Here is a 24,867-nt window from a genome sequence, read left to right on the forward strand (position 1 = left end):
GTGCGACGTATTTAATCGTTTTATTTCACCACCAGAGACGGTGGTGAACTATGCTAAAAAATCTATCCCGACTCTCACCGCGCGTCACCTAAATTTTTGCTAAAATTTATTCGTCACGTTCGCCATTCATTATCATATCGTGAATTTCCTGGAACTTTGATAATCCATCAGAATTTTCATCACTTCCGAAAATCCACATTTTATAATTCCTTCCCGACGTTACTTTTGCAAGATTTTCTACTAAAAAAATTCGTTTGTCTCGCATCTGAGAGAAGATTAAAATTAGTCGATTAATAGGAAACTTAAGTGACAGATTCGTGCATTCTGACGCTACAATCTCGGTAATTCGCTAGAATTTTCGTATCATCGAAAGATCGATGTTCCACGATGTATTTGATCACCTTTCCAAATGTTTCTTAGTAGAAAAATTTTCGATCATCGCGTTCGCCACCTATCTCTTATTGTAATTTAAATTCCTCGCTATAATTTCCTAGAATTTTCCTGTCGTCTAAAGATCGATTTTCTACGGTACACGTTCCTTCTTCCCTTAAAAATCTTCTTAAATAAATATGTTTCATTTTCGTTTCAGCGCGTTTTACATTCAGAAGAAGATTAAACGGTAGGAGAGCGCGTGTCCCCGTCACAAAGGCTTTTTCGTTGAACGGATTCACGCATCCCGAGTAATCGTTCTAGAAGCTTGCGGGTTTCTAGCGGGTCTAGGAGCCAGGGGCAGGTATGTAACGTTGTAATTTCAGATAAGCGTGTCCCAGGAGACACGCATTGTGTCGGTGACCGGCTGCTCTCCAGCTTCCTTTGACGCGGAGCGCGTGTCGCAGGATGTTCTCGTGTGTACGCATACACGCACGTTCAGCTCCCCCTCGTTCATTACGTGGAGAATCGCGATATCTCGACGGTACGACACCCTTTCTCTGTCGAGATTTTCGGGGCTGCAAGGCTCCTTGCACTTTGACGCTCGTTGCTTACGTTTATTATTACGATGCAATTGGTTACGTCGTAATTTACGACGATACGCCACTCGTGTCGCACACATTGTTTCCTCCGCTTAATTAACGGCATGATTAACGCGACCGCGATAAATGCGACGAAGAAAGGCTTTTTTATTTCGTGAATTCCTCACGAAGGAAATCTTTGTCCCGCTCACTCGTCTTGCTATCGCAGAAGAGAAACGCTTGTTTTTTTTTTTCAATGAGAAAAATTAAGAGAATACAGATCGTATTCGAACGACTCGTTATAGGGAGAGCTAATGGTTTTCATTATCGCTGGCTGGTAGTCATTCGCGGCTCGACATCGACAAAAAGAGTAGGTGAATTCACCCTAAATGCTTGACAGGGGCAAGGGGGAAACAGAGGGAGACAGAGAAAATGACGAACCGATGATCTTCCCTAGGGACGCCCACATGGGGACACAGCAGAATGGGATTCTTAATTAATCTTTGCATTTCCATTAGGATTTACGTTATTGCTTCGGCTGTCCACCAAATAGGTTCTTCAACGACAGGGAGATAAAGCGTGCTGCGTGTTGATACCGTGCTTCTGATTCGATTCGTTCCTCTTTATACGTATATTTTTCGATACGATCGTGCATTTCAAAAAGAAAAAAGAGTTATGTATATACCGGCGTCATTGTAATATCGTTACAATATTAAATATCTCGAAGGGTTTGTCTGGCAGTATTTTCAGAAAAGAACACAAGTAGCATCTGTTATTCGGTATCAATTGACGAACCACTTAACACCCATAACGTGTGTAGAGTGCTTGACTTTTACATGGGTTTCGGTGGGCGGCGTGTGGGCGAGCTCCATAAGCTCTTTACTTATGCATTCTCTGCTTAACGTGACGAGAAAATTAATGCATACGCGTTATATTAGATCTTGAAAACATCAGTGCCTCCTCCCATCTGGAGCAAACATTCGAGCACGAGACCTCGAGTTATGAAATTCCGCAAAATTTGTCCGCTTTGGCCACTCGTACGTCGCTATTACACGCGTTGTTCATAAAGTTTGGAAGATTTACAAAAAATTAGCTGAACTTGAATAATCGTCAGAAAATTATATTGAAACGTTTAAGAAGTATTCGCGTATTGCGGTAACTGTTTTTTAAGTATTTCAAGGTAAATGATCTCGTTTTATACGAAAGTAAAATTATTCGATTATCCGAGAAATTCAATTACCCCAAAAGCGGTGCGTTACGGTTTGTTCGCATAATCGAGGTTTTACTTAGAACTAGAATCGAAATGGTTACGTTTGTTAAGAGCAGTGTCAAAGTTGCTAAATGTTTCTGGTAAATCGGCATGTGAGTCCGAATATCTCGAACGGGGCGTAACCAACCGGTCGTTTAACCAGGAACATAATTAAGAGGACCTCCCATCCTCTTCTTTTTTATCCCGCGGGGCTGGAATGTGGGGCGTGAATTATCTTGTGATGTTGCTCGATAAATTTCACCTCGTTGATTACACGAAAGCACATTCACTTCTGCGACGAAAGAAAAGTTTACTCAACGAATTGGTCTTGTAGTAGCGGAAATAAAAAGAGAAGGTAGAGCTCGCGGATAGATGGGAAGAAAATCGCGCGAAAAGCACGACGTACGAACATAATATGCATTCAACCGTTCGAGAATGAGCAGTCACCTTTTTTTAGCGAGCCGCCTCTGTCTACAAATTCGCAGCGAAGGATCTTTGTTTGAAACCAGTAGTCGGTGTCGAAACTTTATTCGACAATGACACGTGCAATATTTCGCGTGTCTTTTCTTTCCAGACCAACGTATGCTAAAGTTGTTTGAGTCGGCTCGTCTTAAAATTCGACTTTCAACTTCGCGTGCGATTATTATTTGAATATTTTATATATTTTGCATATTCTCTACGTTATGTGCATTTTCGTATCTTTCAGTGTTGCGTAAGAAAATTGTGAGAAAAAATCGCGGATTCTCTTCGATGGTGAACGATAATTTCAAAGTGATAGCGTCTATGCAAATAGCTTCTTAGCTTTTGACGAGTAGAAGTAGTATCCTGAGAAAAAGCTATGATTGTCGATTCGAATATATTTTCGAAAGGTAGATCGCACAACAATTGTCCATAAGTGAATTTGACGAATTATAAATTGCTTGTTGCTTAACCCAAATATCCTACCGACTCGAGTAACCCTATTTGAATACTGTAAGAAGTAGCCCACGCTTATATTGTCTTTGCATCACATTTTAACCCTTCTATAGCTGTAATATCTTCTCACTCGACTACCAGTTTTCGTCTTTAAACTGTGCTTTTCATTAGAATTCCCGAATTCCATCGTACAAGTTGCGTTGGTCGAAAGTTGGTCAGAGTCTTATTAACTTTGCGTCGTTAAGATCGGGACGAGAAACGAAATGGAAGAATACAAAGTGTTCGTTATTTCATTATGCCAAAAAGCGGCTGGCTTGGCGCAATATATTACGAGTCTTAACGCACCTGCAGGAGTGTAAGCGAAGTCGTAGGCGATGCTGGCAAAGTGTGAGGCCACGGGGCCACCTATGAGGACCTCTTCTCATATTTTTCTTTCCTCTGCTCGCACCAGGCCTCCAGGAATGCGGTCGCAAGGATTTTACTTTCTATTTTACCGCGACGTTTATCGATACTTATTTTAAGGACACCGACGCTCGCACTGGTCTCTCGGTAGTTTCTACCCCGATATTTGTAATTTCTGTATTTTAACACGTAACACCCGTGAATCTGTAGTTGAAGCGTTGCTTTTAATTGGCGTAACAGAAATATATACAGATACAGCGAGCTGAAAATCGACGTAATATAAATAAAAATATTCAGAATCCGAATTGCAGATCATAGGTAAAAAAAACACGACAAACTACATTATTTGCTTTTTGCAGAAAGATAATTTTAAAATTGAATACGTATTTAGCCAATTTCGCATTAGAATCGCCTCTTCGTTTGATTTAAAATATGTGCTTTTGTCACTCTCCTAAAGATTAAAAAAGTATCAGTTGTGCAAACTAATATTACTTGCGTTATAGCGATTTGTGTCGTCCACTGTCGGTCGAGAACGACGAAAATGGTCGCCTGGAAGAGGAAAAGCTTGAACGAGATCAAAACCAGCGGTATCGACGAAGAAAGCTCCCATAAACAGGGGTGTTTTAGAATTCGAACGGTGCACGGGGTTGGGTAGCAAACAACCATCAGACGTGCCACCCTTCTTGCAATACGACCACTTCGGCGGCTCCCCGCATTTCATCCTCGAGAGGAATTTGGCCTCAAATTAAAAGATCTCAGCCCAAGCCCCGAATGAAATCTCGTCGCACAAGGGGCAGATACGTTCCCGAACTACGACCTACTATAATCTATACACGGGGTGTCTAGAAAACCTGTAACGTCCGTCGAACGAACGTGCGTAAAATTTCCTTCTCATTTTCTAGAATATTAATATCAAGCGTCTTATTGTACTTTCTATTTGCAGAAGTCGTCTTGATTCCATTTCTTGGCCAGACTGCTTTAATGGAAAACACAATGGCAATGTGAATTCATTCGCGTTTCACAAACCCGTGAACACAAAGCGGCTACAAATGCTTCCCGCGATGAGAAAGGTGTAGAGCAGCAAACGCTTTCCGCGACAGTTTTAATCTGACGTTCATTCGGGTTTTCCGCGAACTTGCGTGGCTTCCGTGAAAGCATATTTCGTACACACCCTGTGGATGAGAGGAGCGCGTACCAGAGACCGACTATCAGGCGTATTCACGGGCTTAATGCTACCAATATCCCAAAATTAAAACGCGCCGGTGGCCCCGCAAATCATTCGCGCAACAACGTGTACAGCGAACAAAAGTAACGATGCAATCGGGAGAAGCAAAATGGAAGGAAAGTGACCGAATCTCTTTTCCGCTCGCGCGACATTGTTGCCTTCGAAAATGTCACTCTTTCTTTCGTTTTTCGATCTTCCTTGCTTCGTCAAAGAACATCAGCCAAGGTATTTTCGTCGTAAAAATACGACTTTCTTAATCTACACCTTTCATCTGCTAAAGTTAGCCGACGCAGCCGCCTGTAAGTTTCATCGTGTCTGAAAATCCGGTTTCCGATTAAGTTGTTTTCATTAGGCAACTTGTCATAGCGAGTTGCTTGCATAGTCTTCTATGGTTACTTTATCGTCGTTTCAAATAGACGAGCATCCATAAGAAAATAATATTTACCCTTCTTTCGAGAAACTTGTATTTGCGAATCTTATCTTTGGTTGTTCGAAATCAAGAAATTAAGAAAAATGGACTTGCGAAAAATGGACTTTTTTCTCTGTGCTCTTCGTCCATTGATCTATCTGAAAATTCATACAACACGCTGAACGATACAACAGGTTCCCTCGCTATTATTATTAGAGAATCGAAGTGGAGGACTCTGTATATACTTTATTTGTCCGTGATTGCATGCGAAAAATTTAATTAGCCTTGTAACGGGGTGAGTACAAACCAAGTCAAATGGTATTAGCGTCCAGCCACGGCTGGTGGATTCGCGATGCTAAATAACGAAATCTCGAAGGGTAAACGAGTTCGTTTGGACCCTAGTCGCGGTCGGTGGAGAGCCTAAGAATTTCAATCTGCGGTCAGAAGGGTGGCAGCGATGAAGGGTGGATTGAGAGACAACTCCGTTCGTATGTCCCTCTAGGGGTGCGACGTGATTTCATTGCACCCTCCCGCATGGTCGCCAGGATCAACTTAAAAAATGATCCAACAGCCTCCACGAAACCGATCTGTCAATGCAAAAGCTAATCGAAAGATCAATCTTGCACGCTCCACTTGATCTTCTTCGACTCGTGATGAAGATAACGTATGATAAACTACGTTTCACTAAAATTCTCACTTACTTCTATCTTCTCTATTTTTTATTTTATTAATCTGAAAACTACAGGAAAATAACATTAGAAGTCTATCTATGTTGATCGTTTTCTAATATCGATGTTACTGGATCGATGGTAGACGCGTACATTTTTTTTAATCGAAAGAGTCCTGTTTCCATGTCGTTTATGATATTATTTAATGGAACGCGCGTTGTAACGTGCAACGGCTGAAAATCCTGGGAAAATGACGCGACAGAAGGAAAAGAATGGGAGCCGACTTGGCTGGTCAGAACGATACGAGCTATCAGAGGCAGCCAACTGGCCTGTTGCACGGTGACAAGCTGCATTTGCATTTCCACTCTTTGTATCCGCCTACGCTAACTTTCAAATTCGTCTATTCAAACATTTTTGATAAAGTCGATGGTGAACAGAGCGCAGAGATTTTAACGCGGATCATGGAGAAAATAAAAGGTGAATTTCGAAACGCTATAGAACGACTAATTAGGACGAGTTAACCGTTTTGCTCTTCGGTATCTCTTTTACACTCGTTGCAATTGTTAATTGATTTTTCCTTTTTCTTTCTAATTTATTGAAGAAACTTTTGAATTAACATCCGGTTCATCTAAGCGGTTCGAACGTCGCCAAGGGCTGAAAATCGCGTGACTACGTTTAACCACCGAATTCTCTGCCGGTGCAAAAGCAATGACCGAGGTGGAGACTCTCGCGTGTCACGAGAACGCTTCTGTTTAACCACGACATCCTTTCACACGTGAGTAAATAAATAAACGAACAAAGAATATGCGGTCGTTGCGACGATATATGTTCGAGCTCGAGTCGTTTTTAACAAAATTCTGAAGCTTCGAAAGAATTTTTCTGCCAAGCTAGATCGATCATTAGTTACCCTTTCCGTCCCTATTTCGTCACTGCTCGTTCCTCAAAATTATTGTAATATTACTCCAATTATTCCTTCTGTCATCTGCTACATTTTCTTGGCAGTTTATCATTTTGCTTAAAAAATCAAACGAAAGTCGTAGGATACGTCCTTTGAGCTATGGCTCGATACTAATTCCGCGTTAAATGCATATAGTAATTTAATTCTGCTTTCTTGGTATTTGTATCTAATTAACTCTACCAAAGGATGTTACTGGTGTAATTAGTATTGTTGCTATTATTTATATTATTATTAATATACGATGAAAAAATAGGTAATTACAAAGGTGTTTGCAGAACGGAACATCGTTCTTAGTCTCGATGCTTTTAATAAGAATAATGATAACATGGAAGAAAGTTCGTAGAGTACTCGAGTCTAGAGCAAAGTTGTTAAAAATAAACAGAGTCGTTGGCGAACGCGAACAAGCTCGAGACATCCATTGCGAACCGATCCCCGATCCTTTTTATCATGTTCCACATCCTCGCCCTTTTCCTTGCGAACGCTGCGAGGCGATCCACCTTAATTAATGAGTTTATTGGAAACTCTCGCGATGTTGGTCTTGGACCACGGCAGCCCGGAGGGCAGAGCAGCAAGCAGCTCGAGACTATTCGCTCCGTCACTCCCCGCCATTTTAATTTCGCCAAGAAACTTTCTAATTACGAACTTTTCTGATTAATCACAGTAATTAATTAGTAACGTTCGCAAGAAGAGAGAAAATACGAACCTGCTGGATGTAGCAAACTGCCTCCAGTTTCATCGAGTAACACGGCCTCTGCCACCACTCTTCTTCCTTCTTCCTCTTCCAGCTTCTTTCACAGATGTTCTCTTCCCGGATCGTTTCAGGATCTTTCAGCTCTGTTCCTCGTCCCGTTTCCCACGCGACTCCATTTTCGTTATTTTTCAACATTCCACGCTGCTGGTTTTTCGTATGATTCCTCTCGCTTCGATCGTCCCGAGGGCAGTTGGCAAACTTTCCCGAACTTTCAAGGATTTAACTCGTATCTTTCGCGAAATTTTTCCCAGTTCCTACGTCCAGGAATTAACGTACAAGTCACGGGTATCGATAACGTTGGCTGTAAATTACGACACGCCCAAGCAGGAACTTATATCGGTGAAACTTTCTAAAGAAGATTTTACAACGACTATATTCGCCTTTTCTTCTTTTCTTCTCTCGTCTTTTTTATTTAAAAGCGCACGCGTCTGAAGAAACAGGCGATAAGACGAAGCGTCAATGATTAATACCTAGAGGGCATCGGGTTCTCATCAGCGATGTAATTAATTCACGAAAATGTCCAGCTGTCTTATCTTCTGATGCTCTTCGTCGCAGTTTCTGCAGTTCCTCAAAGTTTCGTCGATTAACAGGTCTCAGCAGTTTTCGCTATCATTCGCCAAGTTTCCATGTCAGCCACGTCTGCTCCTCAACGTGGAGAAAGAACTTTGAGAAGCGTTGATCGTTGATTACTCCGACTCGTAATTATCATTGGAAAATGTCTGGGGGAAAACACGAAATCACAAAGTTTCCCTTCTGCCTGTTACTCGAACAGCACTTTCGCAATTGAAGCTTTTTTTTCAATATATTCGATGATTTATTCATAGAAAATCCTTTCGAATAACAGGAGGTTACGTCGTGGATATTTCTTATCCTTTGCCTCTTCTCATTTTGTTTTCCTAATAAGATGTTTTGATTGGCTTACCTGCTTCGCACCTCGTGGCTGGCTCCGTGCGAAGTTTCAGCCAGGTAGCCGATGACTTCGCAAGATCACTTGTACACTGCCTCTCGTAAACGAAATAAAATTCTTTGGACGCTTCGAATTACACGTCTAACTATCCTTTTTCATTTTTATGTAAAGAAATTGCATTAGCGCGTGTTTCATATCGGTTCGTAAAATAATTACCTTTATTGGAAAACAAAGACAAAGCTGGGGACACGCTTGATAAATTAACATAAAATTAAAATTCGAAAAACTTGAGTACCCATGGAAATATCATTTGACTTGATATTTTATATGATGACGAAGATACGAAGTTTCCAAATATTAGCAATTTCGCTGTAAAATCTATGTAATTTAAGAATACCAGAGGATATCTCAAGTTGGGTCGGTGAAATGGTCGGCTTCCCTTTAATTCGATCTGCGTTTCTAACGTCTTAGTTGACGATTTTTCTACTCTCGCTGTCCTACCGTTCTACAGTAGTAAAATACGTTTACGCGATGATCAGGAACGTTTTAAAAGGGCTGGTTAATAAGACGTCAAAACATCGATGTCATCGAACGACACGAAAGAAAGTCGAAGAAAAAGAGCGTACTTCGCTGCAAGGGACATTAATTGTGTCCCTTCGTCTCGTGATCGTGCATTAATTGCGCGATAATCTTATTGACACACGAACGCTGTAAAGGGCGCTCTTCCTGAACGCTCCTCAGGTATCACGCTTACGACGTGCGTTTTTCGAGTTCCTTCTCCTCTGCAGTCTCGAAGGAACCGAACTTCGTGCATGCCATACCTATCATCCGCTCTCCTCCTTCCTTTCCCGGTCGATCTTTCTCTTTCTTCGCGCATGGTCTCTGTTTCTCGACGTATCTCACGATCGTCGAGTCATCGTGTAATGACGTGCCGGCTGTCAGACTGCGAGGCGAGGCAGCACAATTCGAGCCACGAAACGATCGGTGCGCGGCATCGTCGAGAAGACAAGGGATGGAAACGCGGTCGTAGAGGAGGTGGAAAGGGGATCGAGAAAAAAGATTAGGAAGTTGAGAACGAAAAGCAAAGGAGTTAAGGGAAGCGCGAAATGTAATTTTGGAAATATTATGTCTCCACTGTTGTATCTTTGTTTGTTTCTACGAAACGTTGATTAAACGTCGATCGTATTTTTTCCATTTCTTCTTCTTTTCATTTCTGGCTAGTTTCTGTCAAAATATTTCTCCTTCAGTCGCAAAGTGATACGTACTTATCACGTTTTTTTCTGTAGTCTTCGATTATCCATTCGAACGATAGTATTTATATTAAAATTAAAAACCACTCGTTTTATCGTTTTCTCTTACGGATTCTTCTTTCAGAAAATTTCTCAATTTACGCGTATGTCTATATTGCTGTTAACGAACTCGGAAAACTGTATTTCACGAACATGTTCGCGAACGATATGCAAACAGATAGACCATATCGAAGTCTACTGGGCTCGTTAATCTATTCCATGCGACTTTGAGCTCCGCGAAGAGTTTCAATCGCGACTTTGTAGGATCTAGCGTGCGACTGATAATATTAGACGAAAGCAGGATTACGTATCAGGTGAACAGGTTTGGCGCGATAACGTGGCATAATTAACCGCGGCTGGGAAGGAGGACGAAAACACGTGAAACGGAGCGGATCTAATTTCGTCGAGGATTCTGACACCCAGACGGACATGAACGTGAGGTGAACGTTATAGGCGATATCCGTAATGGCGATGACGCGCGGACAATGGTGCGTGGACATAAATACCACGATCAGATCTCCGGACACGCCTCCGATTAAATTAGGAACGCTCCGAGTGGCAAAAAACGATTTAAGTGTTTAGACGCTCGAGTGGATCGTTCTCGGTTTAAGGACGCTTCAGTGTTACTGACGGTGCTGCGAGGCTGTCGAAATCATCATCGAACATTTTCGAAGAAAGTATTCCACTTACATTGATCGTTCTTAAGTCTGATCGCTGGCTGTTTGCTCCTGTGAGAGCATCCAAAATCGAGCCTCGGTAACTGGAATCACAGAAGGGAAAGGACCAGAAGAAGAAAAGAAGAGGATTCATTTTGTTACAGCAAATTGTCGACAATATTATTGTCAGTGATTGAGTGTCAGCAGATTGAATATTAGTCAGTGGTCAGAAGTTACATTGGTCAATTCCATGAATTAAAAAGCAGAGGAAGATAATGGTACTGTTTTTTAAATTTATCTTTGTTTCATTTGATAAGTGATTTTCATTTGATAAGTGTCTCAATACCCATGAACGAGGATGTAAATGAATTATATTGGATGATGCGCGATCACTTGAAGATGTGTCGAAATCTCGACCGTGTGCTTGTAGATAAGCGCGTGATCTAATAACGAGATTATCTGAACATCGATAATGGAAGCAAGAAGTCAAAGCGAGTACTCGAAGCTTAAGAAAAGGCAGCGTGAAATAATCAGGCCTACTCGGCGCGTTTCTGCACGAAACAAGCTAGAAAACGAATAGGACCACGACGCGGTTACGTCGCGAGGCAAAGAACGGAGTGGAGGAGTCAGGATAATTCGTGTGATCAAAGCGACCGACTCGTTGGCATCGTCTCACCTTTAATAAAGCTATCTGGCATCTCTAATATCTCTTCTCTGGTTGCCCCTCCAGATACAACGAGGAGGCGCGGCGAAGAACGAAGGTGAACGATAACGACTACGAGGAAGACGAGGAACGCGAGATAGGATGTAGATGGAGAACGACTAAGAACAGATGGAGAGGAACGGGAAGAAGGACATCGACGTAGAAGGCTACGAGGAACTCGGAATAAGAGGGAAGAAAAGGAAAGAGATCTCGAGGTTCTTTGCTCTAGACACCTTTCCACAACGAGGCCTTGTTCATCTGGAGAAAAGACACGTCAGCCGTGTACGCACCTCGTCTCTTTGGGGCCATCGATACGACGACGTGGATCCCTTCTTTTCGTTCTCATGGTTACGTCTTTCTCGCTTTATTTCCTGAGTCTTACCTTATTATAGTTACCATTCGCAGCCGATGGTTATCGACGACCGCCGTCAATTAAGCAATTATCGACACCTTCGACTCGGTGCCAGTGAGGAACCAGCCTGATCACCGCGTCTGCTGGCTCATGGCCTCGAATATCAATGGTACGATCGATACACTGCGATCGGATCTCGTTGTTTGCTCTGTTTCGTATTCACGAAATTTTCATACGATACTAGCTGTGTCTACTTTTGGATAGGTTACTCGTAATTCTTGTTTTTGGCTATTGTCAAATAAAGAATTAAAGGTAAGGATTCTTGGTTTAAGAACGTCCCGGATGTCGATCGTTGAAACGATCGTAGCAAGCATCGAGGTTCGTTCGTGTTAGTTCTGTTTTTCGTACACGTGGACTTTTGTTATAATTTTAGCGATGTCGATTTTAGAGTTGCTTCTCGATAACTCTTATCCTCGGCTACTGCCAATTAAGCAATTAACGTAGGGCTTCGTAGACCCTTGGAAAGTCTTCGGAGATAGTCTGCCGTAGACTCAAAGATACGGAAACGTTTCTATAGACTTAATTGACCGTGGCGAAGGAGCATCGTGCGAGCCATTAGCGAACTTATCGAAGTCCACCGGGGTAGTCCATCAACAAACTCGTTAAGTTGATTAACCTCCGATGCACCCCGTGACTTCTTGCACAGCTAATAAATGGGGGATGTGTAGATAAAACCGTGAAATATGGAGAGTTATTAATTTCACGGTTAACGATTGTCTGCGCCGGGTTAAAATAGATTACGCTGTGTGTTCGAAGAGTAGGCCGGTTGTTCTTCTTATTTCCTTCGAGATTTGGTTTAACAAGTATAATCGTCGATATAGATTCAAATCTACGGTTTTCATACGATAGAAGATCATTTACTTCGAACTATTTTATAGATACTAATAGTAAAAAATAAGTTACGCTTACCAAGAATTTAACGCATTCTATTTTTATATTACAATTTTTCTTACAAACATCCATCTCCAAATGTCCCATTAATCGGTGTTTCGATAATCGATCCAGTCTGTTAATCGGTTTTAATAATCAAAATCTCTCTGTTGTTCGCGCTTAAAGTATTTACAATCGAAATCGAACGCGTACGCGAAATTGGGAGAAATTTCGTGCAAATAGAGTCATAGATTTCGCTGTCAGATATGGCGAATCGAACGACTATTAATAAACCAGTAGAAAGCAGCGAAACGAAGAAGCTCGAGAAATAAACGATTGGCGTACGGTTAATTGGTACGACAGAATTTCCTTAAATCAAAAACTGTCATCGGTACGTATACACGTTTATATCAGATATCGATCTACCGTTATTTACGATGCTAACCGGATCGTGTCAACGTAACAGCTTCCAGGATACCGGTGTCCTGATCACGTTCCGCATGTCCCCCGCCGTGTTGTCCTTACAGGACGCGTTTACGCCGGCCGTACACGCATATATGCGTGTAGCAATTTACTGGCCGAAGAGGAGGCGTCGGGCTACATAAATCAGAAAGACAACGCGTCAGCTTATTAACCACCGACGATTTATTTCCGCCTGTTGGTACATGGACTTTCCACGCACTCATCCGCTTCGTTGCTGCACCGAAATGTTACGACAATATTGAAAAATTCCTAAGGAACAAGCGGCAGAGTAGTTGGTATCGGAATTCTTTCAAAATTACTTGGAAAAAATTTCGATGAAATAAGATTCTTTCTCTAAATTGAAAATACGTGATATTTTGTTTTGTTTCGCGATAAATATTTCGAGAAACGTTATGGAATTCCCTATTGTCAGCAGACAGCTTCCTTTCTGGTTTCCTCCTTATCTGCTCGAAACGACCAAACGGATGCGCGTGCATGTAAACGAATTCCAGACATAAATTTACCGACTTCCGCTCTCCATTCAGCTGCAAAGAACGCCGAGACATCGGTACATTCGACGATACTTCCGGCAATTCTTGGAAGCTGCCCCCCTTCTATGATAATGCTACCAATGTCAGGTGAAAAATAACATTTGCTCCGAGCGCTGCATGCGTTTCTGCGTCTGTTTGACATCAATTTTATATCCAATTTATAGCCTGTATCGTGATATTTTCCCTTTACCTCCTTGTTATTGCATTATTGCACAGTTTAATGTACGATTATTGGACAAAAAAAAAGAGGAAAAGAAAAGGAAAAAGGGATAAAAGTAAAAAAAATATGAAACGAACGAGGCACAATCGGAACAGAATGCACCGTATCAGGAATGCCAGGAAATATGGCGAAGTTAATCGTGGCGGGGAGGGATCTACTGCAATTAATCGAGGGAGGAGCACGTCGGATTTTAAGGACTCCTCCTGGTGCGTGAGGACCCACCGCGGGTTCCGTCTTCCGTTATTTATGTTGCTGGATCCAAGGAGCTCGGGGGGTCCAGGAATGTCCACCGTTCTTCCAAAATGCGATTCGACCGTGACTATTAATTATTTCTGACCCGCTCACGCCTAAGACAGTTCCGACACCGAGCTAGACATCTTCGAATTACTAACTTACCTTGGAGAGAATATTTTCTCCTCTTCGAAAGACCTTCCTCCGGTTAAAGTCTTCAAAATCTTGGGAATTACAGCAAATGGTCGAGGCCAAAGGGATCTCGGGGAGAATAAATCAAGACCAAGCGTGTTTCGCCGATACTTTATTCACCCAACCGTCTCAATCTACGCAAAATCGCGATTTTTCCTCCGCCGCGTAGTCGTCTCTGTTTCACGAACGAGCGTCACGCTGCGCAAGAGACGCGGGCGTATATCTACGATCGCGTATATTCCAGTGGCATACGCGCACGCTTGGAATAATTAACGAGAAAACGTCAGAAAGGGGAAGAAGCCAGCAGGTAGAACAGAAATAAACCGTCAGAGGCACGTTCTCTCCGATTTTACCTGTTTCTTCTCCAATTTTCAATTTATTTTAACGCCATCCTCTCGAAAGATCGCAGTTGCTACTAGTTTTTTTCCTAACCGCGTCGTGGTCCTCGAATTTTTACGTTCTGACCTCACTCTTATTTTAACGAACAGAGAGATTCTCGATTTTTTTTTAAGAAACGCTTTATCACGCGTGCCGATAACAATTCTTTCACGCTTATAAAATTTATTATGAACGAAAGAACGAGTCAGCCTTTTAAATAATCCAAAGAACGTCATAGAAAGATGACCGAGGACAAATTTCTCGGTCTGTTCCTTTTTCAAGTGTCGCTGTTTGGAATTGGCTTGGCGTCGCGTATCGAGAGAGTCGTTATTTCGACGAAATAGTCGGCGAGATTCGCGAATGACGAGGGAAAACGGGAAAGACAATGCGAGAGGAAACGCGAACGAACGACAAAACAGCGTGGTAACATCACGATTTATCCTCGCACATGGTTGATTTATAACGATGCGTATAGTCACTACGGCACGACGTCTCGGGCCTCTCATTTGTACGTACTTTCTCTCATTTGCGGCCGCGGAACCCACCGAAAAGAAAAAGAAAAAAAAAGCCAGTGGAAGAGAGAAAGAGAAACGGACGAGTCGTGAGTGGCGTATGAATTATTCAACCGGCAGCTCTCGTTTGCCGCGCCGTTGATAATGATAATCGTGGATCCCCCGGTAATGATAACTGTTCGTCGATCTCGTTCGTTGGACGGATCACAATAATAGCGACACTAATCACACGTTGATGGTCAAACACCGTTTGATTAATTCGTAAGACGTCCTTGGCCATCCGTATCAACTGCAACGTTGAAGAACGAATACACCGGATGTATCCTTGGCTTCATTTTTATTTCTCTGAATAGTAGGAATCCCAGGAACAGATGTTTGGATGTTGATCCCCGTACCTCTTCCACATGTATCGGTACCTGGAACAGACAATCACGATCTACGGTTGCGAACTTCAACTACTCTGTATCCTAATATTAGCTTGATTCTATATTCTTTGTATTAGTTCGATGTATTTTAGAGAAGTTTACGTATAACCGATGTTATTAATATTTATTAAATACACAAAGGGGTTGAAATGTTTATATATTTCAACATTTAATCGGAAAATCGAACGCGACGAGAAGTTTCGACGTGGGATCGAGACAACATGTTTGAACTCTAAAATTGCTTCCCATGAGAAGCGAGGAACGTGACTTATCGCGTCCTTCGCCTGCGATCTTCGCATAGCGAAATATCTGGTCTGCGAAGGGATGACAAAGTTTTAGTCAAAGTCTCGACGAAAATGGAAAAAAAGTGGCTGGAATCAAAGCGGAAGAGGGGTGCAGGTAGATATGTAGAAAGTGATCTGCACCGCGACCACGTTGCGCGGAGGAGCACGTCGCTGTAGGTAAAACGTACCTACGGCATCCTGCCCTCTCCCCCTTCCTTTTTCCTGCCCCTCCCGTGGATCTGACCCACCGACGGTGGCAGTAGCGGCGTGCATAACAGGGTGGACGTTTAACATATGACCGGCTACCAGTGTTATTAATGCGCCGGTAGCGTCGTGCTCGGTTTCTTCCGAGCCCACGTACGGTGCCTACGATCCCGTAGCCGGGTTGAGGCCACCCGCGGATCCTCCCTGCTCCACCAGGCCCCTGGATCGCGGACCCACAAGACCGAGTGGGGTAGCCGAGGAAACGGCACACACCTAGACGTAACACGACACTCGGAAACTGCACCGCGACCACGTCATCCTTCACTCATCCCTCAACGAGTTATGTCTTCCTGCTGGCGGCGAGTCTAATTAATATGTGTTTAGGCAGAGACAATCTACCTGTCGGAAGGTACTAGCCAGCCGAGCGTTTTCAGATTCAAGAGGATATCGGAAGATCGTACGTTGCATTCCTAAAAATTGATGATCGAATAATCGCCTGACGTTGGAAGAATCGACGGAAGAACCTTATTCCGGGACTCGAGAAGGAGGAAGACGTTTTTCAATGTATCTGTCGGGCGTTGATGATCGACCAAGTACTTCGACGAGGTACCAGAGACGATCAACATCGTCCTTTTTGCTCTTACGAATCGATATCGTCGGACAACCGTACGGCGAATCGAATTAGTCAAGAGGCAAACAACCGAGGCACACTCCATTTTCTGAATACATCTTAATTTTAGTATCAGCGTCTAATTCTTCGGAAATCGAACGATCAATCTCGGTAGAGTTGATCCTGCGAGCGACTCGATCGACGAAAGAATCTCATTTTGCGTCGTTCGAAGGAGCAGGACGTCTTCATCGAATATCGTTACGCTGCCACTGAGCAAAAAGTCGAAAAGGAGAAGAAACACGAAAAATCGTAGAAAAGGAATAAAAAAGTCTTCGTGGGTGTGCCTATTTGTTTGAAGAGGGGCACACGGTGATTCCCCGTGGCCGAAGGAAGCGTCCAGCGCGATCGTGCGAGCCTATAGGCAAATATCTCCCGCTCAGCCAGGACATTAGGAGTTCTCCCGCGTCCGGAGGATTATAAATCCTTAATACAGATCGGCACGCGATGCCCGGCTCGTTAGGGTGATGCATGGCCGACTCTGGTGTCCCGGGGTGTACGGTAGCCGGTACCAACACAGCCGTGGCTGAACATTCGAGAGGCTCGTTCCTGCGGGAACGGCTACACCCTCACACACCGGCAACCACCAGGTAATAATGAGAGATCAGAGATACGGCCCGATATTAATTGTGCGCATCGAGTGTGGCGGTGGTGTTGCTGCTGTTGCTGCTGCTGCTGCTGCTTTCGGACTCGGGGAGAGAACTGACTGCTACCGGCTTACACCGATCCTTCGATGCGATATGTGCGATATACGATACAGGACCATGGTCCTGATCCTGCTGCTTCGTTCGCGAAAAGGCCATACACGCTCGAGCCTGCCTGGTCCACCGCCTCGTGGACAGTTTTATTGCGAATTTATTTCCACTTCTTTTCAGGATCTTTTTCTGCATAGGCAGCAGCGTGGCGGTTTTTCAGATATAGCAATTGGTTTCTTAAGGCAGCGATTTCGACATCTCGAACGACAGATTAATCAAAGACAAAAGGATACAGTTTCGATTATAATTATTCTGTCTTTGTCGATCAAGGATTGTATTTTGGAATTTTTCCACGAATTTCTAGATTTCCTGTACAACCATGTGGAGAACGTTCCGCCGTTTGTTCCGCGAGAATAGTTCCTCCCCTATGGACGCGGACCTACTTTGAAGATACGATCTGGAAACAAATTACGATCGCTGCTCGCGCTGTCCTGCCGTTTGCTCGTCCTCCGCAGCTGGATCCGAATAATCGCCGCCCGTTAGCGACCCGAATGAGATCGCGTCTTTTTAAATCGACGCGCGTATCGCTGTCCTTTTTCTCTATCCCCTCCACGTGGAAGGGGTCCAGGATTTATGTACCGGTAGTGTAATATGTAAGTTCCCTTGGAATTAACGTTCCACGCCTCGTACCAGTTTGCTTTGATAACGATCTGAGAAGAGGCCGGGGACCATCGCAACGAACTGTCTTCTTTTCCTTTAGCGTCATTGAATAAGCAAACGAGACGCAAAAATATTTCGCCTACATTAGGAACAAGTTAAAATAAGCAGAAAATAGCATGAGGAGGGGAGAAAATAAAGAAGGAAATGAAATGAGAAGGGAGGGGCAAAAAAGCATGAGAAGTATGGAAAAGCGGAGCGACGTAGGATAAGAAAAAAGCAGAAAGTTTAAAAGAAGAAGAAAGAGGGGAAGGAATATGAAATTAGAGATACAAAGTTTACAGATATTACGCGAATTATGTGAAACTTTTTCGGCCAATTTCCCTGAAATTTCGTACAATTCCACTCGCAACGCGAGGAATCGATTGCAACGCTCGATTCAGCTCCTGGAAAGTTTTCATCTTGTGAAACTAGTCTACCGCAGTACGCGCAGCCACAATTTCCAGGAGCGGAGCAAGTTAACCCGCGCACGGTGTAAACTGGTTTAAGCCAAAGCCAGCGGCCGCTAGAAGCGTAGTTTGGCAAAGCGCGACCCCCTTCGTAGCGTTCGTTGAAGTTACAGGAACGTCTCTTTCTCGGGAAACCGAGACGATTCTAATCCACGTGGCCAGAAAGGAACGTGAATCACGCGGGAACAAGAAAACGTATAGGGTTCCGTACAAAGTGGTGCAGGTGTATGTGCGCGTAGCTCTCTCGGACGGTCCGTCTCAATCCGGATTACGGTAACACCTGGCCATCCGCAATTTTATCATCCTCCGTCCCGGAAGGATTCCAATTTTCTTCTCCCGTTACGCCAGCCCTCTTATCCGAGCCTCGCTTTGCCTCGTCGACCGCTTCTCCTGCTCGATTCTTTTTTTTTCTTTTTTCCTCTCTCTCTCTCTCCGCCGTCTCTGGGAGACTCAATCTGTGTCTCATCGTGGATTATTGGGATTTCCTGCTGGGGGGGAGGGAGGAGGAACGAGGAGGAAGTTGGCTGGCTGCTTGCCTCGACCGTCTGCGCCAAGGGAATCGGTTAGGAGAAAAAGAGGAAGAAAGAACTGGTTGACCAGCGCGAGCCTTTAATTCTTTTGCTCGTGAACCGTTCAACGGCCATTCGCTTCCAGTCGAAATAAGGAGCTCCGCTGATCGGTGATTTCGTCGAATTGTCCTGGCTGACAATTTACGCTGGCGCACCCGTGCTCCGCTCCGGGTAAGTGGCACCGGGATCCTGGGATTTTTAAGTCTTCTTCATCCCCGTTGGCGTCTCCTTCCTCGAGGGACACGGAAGCGCGGATTGCAGGATTTTTAATTTCGTCTTGTTCTTTGGTGGTCGGTGGTCTGATCGGTAATTGCGGGGAACTTTCTTGGAAATGGTGAGTCTGCGAGGAGGCTGGTGTCCCTTCCACGTGCTCCGTCCAACGTTCAAATATACGTGGTAAATGAAGAAGAGCTGAAATCGCAGCCAAGATAGAGAATTTAGAATTCATTCGAATCGTATCGATGATAAAACATCCATCTCTTTGATTTTGTTCGCTTCTTCGCTGGTTCGAACGACGTCATCTTGCAAGCAGATTTATCGGAACGTTCTCGCGGTCGCGACTACGATACAAATAATTCTGAGGACTGTTGCTCGCTCCGTAGCTCGTCGTAAATCTTCCAAAAGATCCTCTTACGTTCGAAGGGTCAGGCGGAGACGAAGTTCGAGAAGGTCGAAGACGATGGTGTACCGCGATGCAGAGAGCGAGCAGGGAAAAACGATTCGGCGGGACGCGAAAATAATGATTTGCCAACCACGAGATAATTAGCGTAAGCGGCTTACACGCACGACAGGATAGCGAGAACGAGAGGGAAGCAACGGTTGGCGTTAGGTTGATTCGCGGTTACATCAAAGGAGACCTTGAGCCACCGGCTCGTGCGGACGAACTTCTTTTTACCGTTTCGCGGGACGGCGATGCACGAAATCGATCCGCGATGATTAATTTTCAATCGCGGTTTAATTACGCCAACCTACGCTAAGCACGATCGAGGAAGCGCCCTCGGAATGGTGAAAGGGCGATTTGCGCCGATAGAAAGAAGGAAAAGGAGAAGAGAAGAACGCGGAGAAGGAGAAAGGAGGAAGAGTAAAAAGAATGGAAAAGAAGAAGGTGGAGGCCGTGTCCCTACGGTTCTCGAATAGAAGGGACATCCCTTCGTCGGCCTCTCTCCTCTTTCTCTGGCAGGATTGTGTCCAAGATGGAGGGGTCGCGAAGCCATGGAGGGCGGACGCGGGACACGATTGCCAGGAACACGTGATTAGATGGCCCTCCTTCCACATGATTCTCCAGATTGGACACCCCCTGTGTCGCAGAGGGACGTAAAAAAATGCAATCGGCTCTTACCGTAATGAAAAAGAACCGTCTCTGGGTAATTCGAATGAACGATGGCCCCGCTACCGTGTCCACGTACGTGTGCCTCTCCTCTGTCTTCGTAAATGCGCTCTGTTTTTTACCGCGAGTGTGTTCGAGTCGAGGGTAAGGGCACGCTACTACCCCCTCGCGTTTGCCGCAATTGCAGCTGTCGCCTTTGAGGATATTTGCGACTCAATGCGCGAATCGAATGATTCGTATAATCCTTATAACCGTTGTCATTCTTAGAGCTTCTTCATTAGGTTATTCAGATGTATGCCTGTCGTAATACGCTATCGTATAGATGTATTGCAGTTACGTTAAAATTACGGTTAAATCGACAAGATGGGAAACGCGATAAGCGCAATAAGCTAAGCCTTTAATTATTATTAATTTCTCATTAATTTACACGCTATGGGAAAATTCACATACTGTTACTAGGTATTAACCAAAGCATCCGGATATTTATGAGCGGCGTTGTATCTAATTGTTTTCCATTATCCCTAATGGTTTTCAATTACGTATCTATTATCGGCGAAATTGTTCGAGTGGGCGAAACACGCTGGAAATCTTTGTGTCTACAAAATGAAATGCGTAGTTTCGGGCTTCCACACGACGAGAAACAAGATCCTATGCCAGAGAGGGCAAAAAGCCCATGATTCCCGTGATTCATGAGACTTTTTACGCTGGGTGGCCGGAATAATTCACCCTAATGCTCCTGCTAACTGCCTGCGGCCGCAGAGCGCGATTGTTTATTGCCAAAAAGCATCTCTTTAATATATATCATCGCCTCGCCGAGTGCTGGATCGTTCCATTCGAATAAAAAAGTGGTAAGAACAGAGCGGAGGTGCCGCGAAAACGAAACGAATGGATCGAGATTTTCTTCCTTTTTCTTTATTTTTCCCGCCGAGAGAAATCCTCCTGGGTCCATAGACTTTTATTGCGTAAATAAATTCGGATAAAGTCGGGTATAACGCGAACAAAGGGGAGGTCGACGCTTCTTCTGCTCGTCGAAATTGTCGAAGACGTGCTTTAATCGCGTCGCTAACTTCGCGCATCCGCCACGTCGAGGGTTGCTACTCTTTGTGCGAAAGGTGAACTCGTTACGGAGGGGGTGAATGGGAACGTTCGAGATTAATGAATGTCGATCATATTTCGACTATGTTCGCCGCTGTAGAACGCGTTTGATGGAGAGAGGGGTACAGTTTTTTTTTCCATTCGGTATCGGTGCGACAGACCGTCGAGTATCAACAGTGATTGCAAAACGACCGCGCGGACAGGAGTGCCGTTAGACACGTGCATTAATAACACTCGACATTCGGTATTCTTCCAGCTCGCAGACTGGTTTCTCTATTTCTCTGTCCTCTGTCGGCCGGCAACTTCTCTGCGAGCCTCCAAACTGGAATTTGAATACAATTTTGCATGGCAAAACTGAATATTTTAAAGGAACTCGTTAATCTTGCGTATACTCTTGTTTGTAAGTATTAGGACACCTACTGGTTTCACGTGGGACGTAACGATTAATCTAGCGTATCAAGGGGACGATTAATCGATCAGAACTTCGTATTTCTACAAAGTTCAATATACCGATCTACGCTAAAATATTTGAACGTTCATAGAAAATTTTTGATGAATATATTATACGGGTAATACGAAAGATTTTGAAATTTCATTTCCACTGTAACGAGACACGACAGTGACGATTGCGATAGTAAAATTTCAAAACCAACCTGGAAATTACATAGAAGTTACAAATTATTTATTGCAAGCGTATACTTTGCAGAATATTTGAACAGTCGGTTACTTTGCAGAATAGTTGAACAGTCAGTTATTCGCTATATTGATAAATTACGATATTTAGCGACACCGCCAGATGATTTCACTTCTTAGAGAATTATTAATATAATAATTTTCTAATGATTTCTCTGCTTTACTTAAGCGTGACTTATGCGCCCCTTTTCTCTCTTTCTCTCTCTTTGGATATTTTCAGTCTTTAAAAAATTTCGGTTCTTTCGGTTATGAAAATTTGATATTCCAAGCTTCTAGCTTGATAGAGAGCAAAGGTTAGCGAAAGAGGGTTCGGAGCAAAGCGAAACAGTAAAATTGACGCACGCGTGAGAGAGGTGTATTAATTAGTGGCGGAAGAGAAAATAGCGACCGAGGATGAGCCTCAGGGTTGAAATCGTTAACGAGGGTTTGCCTCGCGATTCTGGTTTAGCCTCGGCTCACCATGTCAATTCTAATTGCGTTTGACAGTAATTTGGCAAGGGAGAGAGGGTTGATTGACAACCAGCTTCGCTCCGAGGCGTTCCTCTTGCGCTTTCTCCATTCATTTTTCACCTTTTTCGTCTACCGCAACAATACTTGCGTAACATGTAACGATATCGTGCGAATATGTACGCTGTATTTTGATATCCCCGATAAGTTTTCAGTTTCGCCAACGTTCATCAAGACTAATCGATACGTCCTCTATGTTCTTAATAAATTCTTCCACCGCGCGTGAAATATACTCGTGTTACAAAATTTCCAGTTTCAAGTTCGTGGGATTAAATTTTCCATGGAGAATATGAAACGCTATAAAACAAAAATTTACGTAACAAGAATTAATCCAGCGTTAATCCAACAAAAAATTTACCTCGTTAGTCCATTTGCTACGTTTAAACACTTTCAGATAGAGTTGATATAATGCCGCCAATCTGCCTTTATTTTTCATGCTACGAAAGAACAGTCCATTGTTATGTCATCTTTTTCTTATAATTTTTTAAGAAAACATTTGCCAGTCTATGTTTATATAACATTCTGCTTTTATATTTTTCTTACAGGGTATAGTAACATCCTTTTAGAAAAAAAAAAACTGTGATAGTCGGTGTACGGAAATCGTTTCTTCTTTTACTACGAAAAAAAGCTAATTGCTAGCTATAGTATCTATTGTGACAAGCACTATCGAAGTTGTTCTTTTTGAACGATTAAAATACTTATGGTTCGTTCCTCCGGAAAGCAAAGAGTACACGATGGAACCTCGTTGTCAGGCGAAGATAGAAAGTGATTTCGATGGGACAGAAAATCGCGCGTGTAATGCCACCCGGTTGATTCATTTCATTAGACACGCAGCGAGGACGTGACGCGCGATCGGCTTCGACCCTTTTACGATCTGACAATTCTTCGATCATTTCGACGCCGCTGGTAAGAGGAAAGCGTGACGAAGACGACGCTGGTCCACGCTGTTCTGGCCACACGCGTTAATTAAAGTTCGCGCGACGATGATACATACCGTGTCTTGCTTTTCTCGCCGAGCTGAGTCGCGAAGAATGCTTGCTAAATTATTGATTGTACACCTAATTAATGTTCTAGGAGATGCGACTGCCGAGCATCGCGGTATATCGATTACATAACATAAATTCTTTCTCGTGGCAAACGATTAGCCTAATTAACAATGACAGCTCGACAGTGAAACGTTCGACAATTAACCGAACCAAATTCAACTGCTTGCGAAGCACGAATGCGAATTCTTTTATTGCGTTCGCTATCGGGGATTGTATTGGGGGAAAAAGAAAATAGAAAACAGATACCACGGACGTTGACAACGATGACAGGAATTTATACAGTGGGTGGTCGACGTTTCTAGGCATCGTTCGACAGCCAAAAAATAACTTTGACAAAAATATCGTTACGACAAATAATACGGTCTCCTTTTGTCCCGGAACAATGGCTGAAATATAAGTATCAATGGAAATATTAATATCGCATGAATGGGAGGTACGTGATATCTCGGTTTAAATACGCGTCTGTACAAATCATCGTAGCGTCGGCTCTACCTAGTGGCAAAATCGACCAGATCGAAGCGAAGTTAATTAAACCGCCGGTCGATATATCGAAGATGTTGGTTTATTAATCGATAACTCCGTTGATTAGAACACAGCGGGTGAAGTTGCATGAGTTGCGTCATCAATCTCTTTCCAGTCATTCTCTCCGATTCTCTTCAAACTTATTCTGTTGCAACTAGAGATTTCTACTATTTTTAATAACATTGTATATCAACCAATAAAACAACACCAGATTATGCGAAGAAAAAAGAAAAAGGTAAACGAAGCACGAGTATCGCAGAAACGCTCTGGCTGTCTAAGAAATTCCGCAGAGTTCCACGGAGATTCGAAAGAAAAATCCCCCTTGGCTCCCGCACCAAAAATCCGTGAGAGGAAGGAACTTGACTATCTCTTTTTTATTTTGGCAAGTCGTCGTACGATTCGTAAATACGACCCGAGAGTTTGGAAAGAGTAGAAACTACGAAAGAGTCGATGAACAATGAAGAGAAAGAATCACGCGGAGAGAAGACAAGAACAAAGCGAGAACGGACAAAGAGATACGGAGGAAGGAGGAACGAAGTCGTTGATCGAAGCAGAACGAAGATAAAGGATAAATCTAGAGGGACAAGAGGATAGAGGAAACGCTGCGTGAAGAAGAATGAAGAGGATCGAGGCAGAGGGTGCGTTGGGAAAACGCAGGCAAAGAAAGACAAACCGATGGAACGTAAGAGAAAAGAAGAGAGAAATCCGAGTTAGATGAGAAACAAGGGTGCAAAGGAAAGGTGGGAGAAAGAAAGAA

At 43.5% G+C, this 24,867-nt stretch overlaps 1 protein-coding gene across 1 annotated transcript in view; it reads right to left on the reverse strand.

The window, feature by feature from the left end:
• Nucleotides 1–12,852: 12,852 nt before the first annotated feature.
• SoxN (SRY-box transcription factor soxNeuro) overlaps nucleotides 12,853–24,867 on the reverse strand; it is a 118,480-nt gene continuing 106,465 nt past the window's right edge. Inside the window, exon 3 of the mRNA XM_033343849.2 lies at nucleotides 12,853–15,326. Coding sequence (XP_033199740.1) covers nucleotides 15,248–15,326 — 79 coding nt within the window. The 3' untranslated portion in view covers nucleotides 12,853–15,247. The remainder of the gene's footprint in view (nucleotides 15,327–24,867) is intronic.

The sequence above is a fragment of the Bombus vancouverensis genome, chromosome 11 (assembly GCF_051014615.1).
Source record: "Bombus vancouverensis nearcticus chromosome 11, iyBomVanc1_principal, whole genome shotgun sequence".
In the NCBI taxonomy this organism is placed as follows: Eukaryota; Metazoa; Arthropoda; class Insecta; order Hymenoptera; family Apidae; genus Bombus; species Bombus vancouverensis.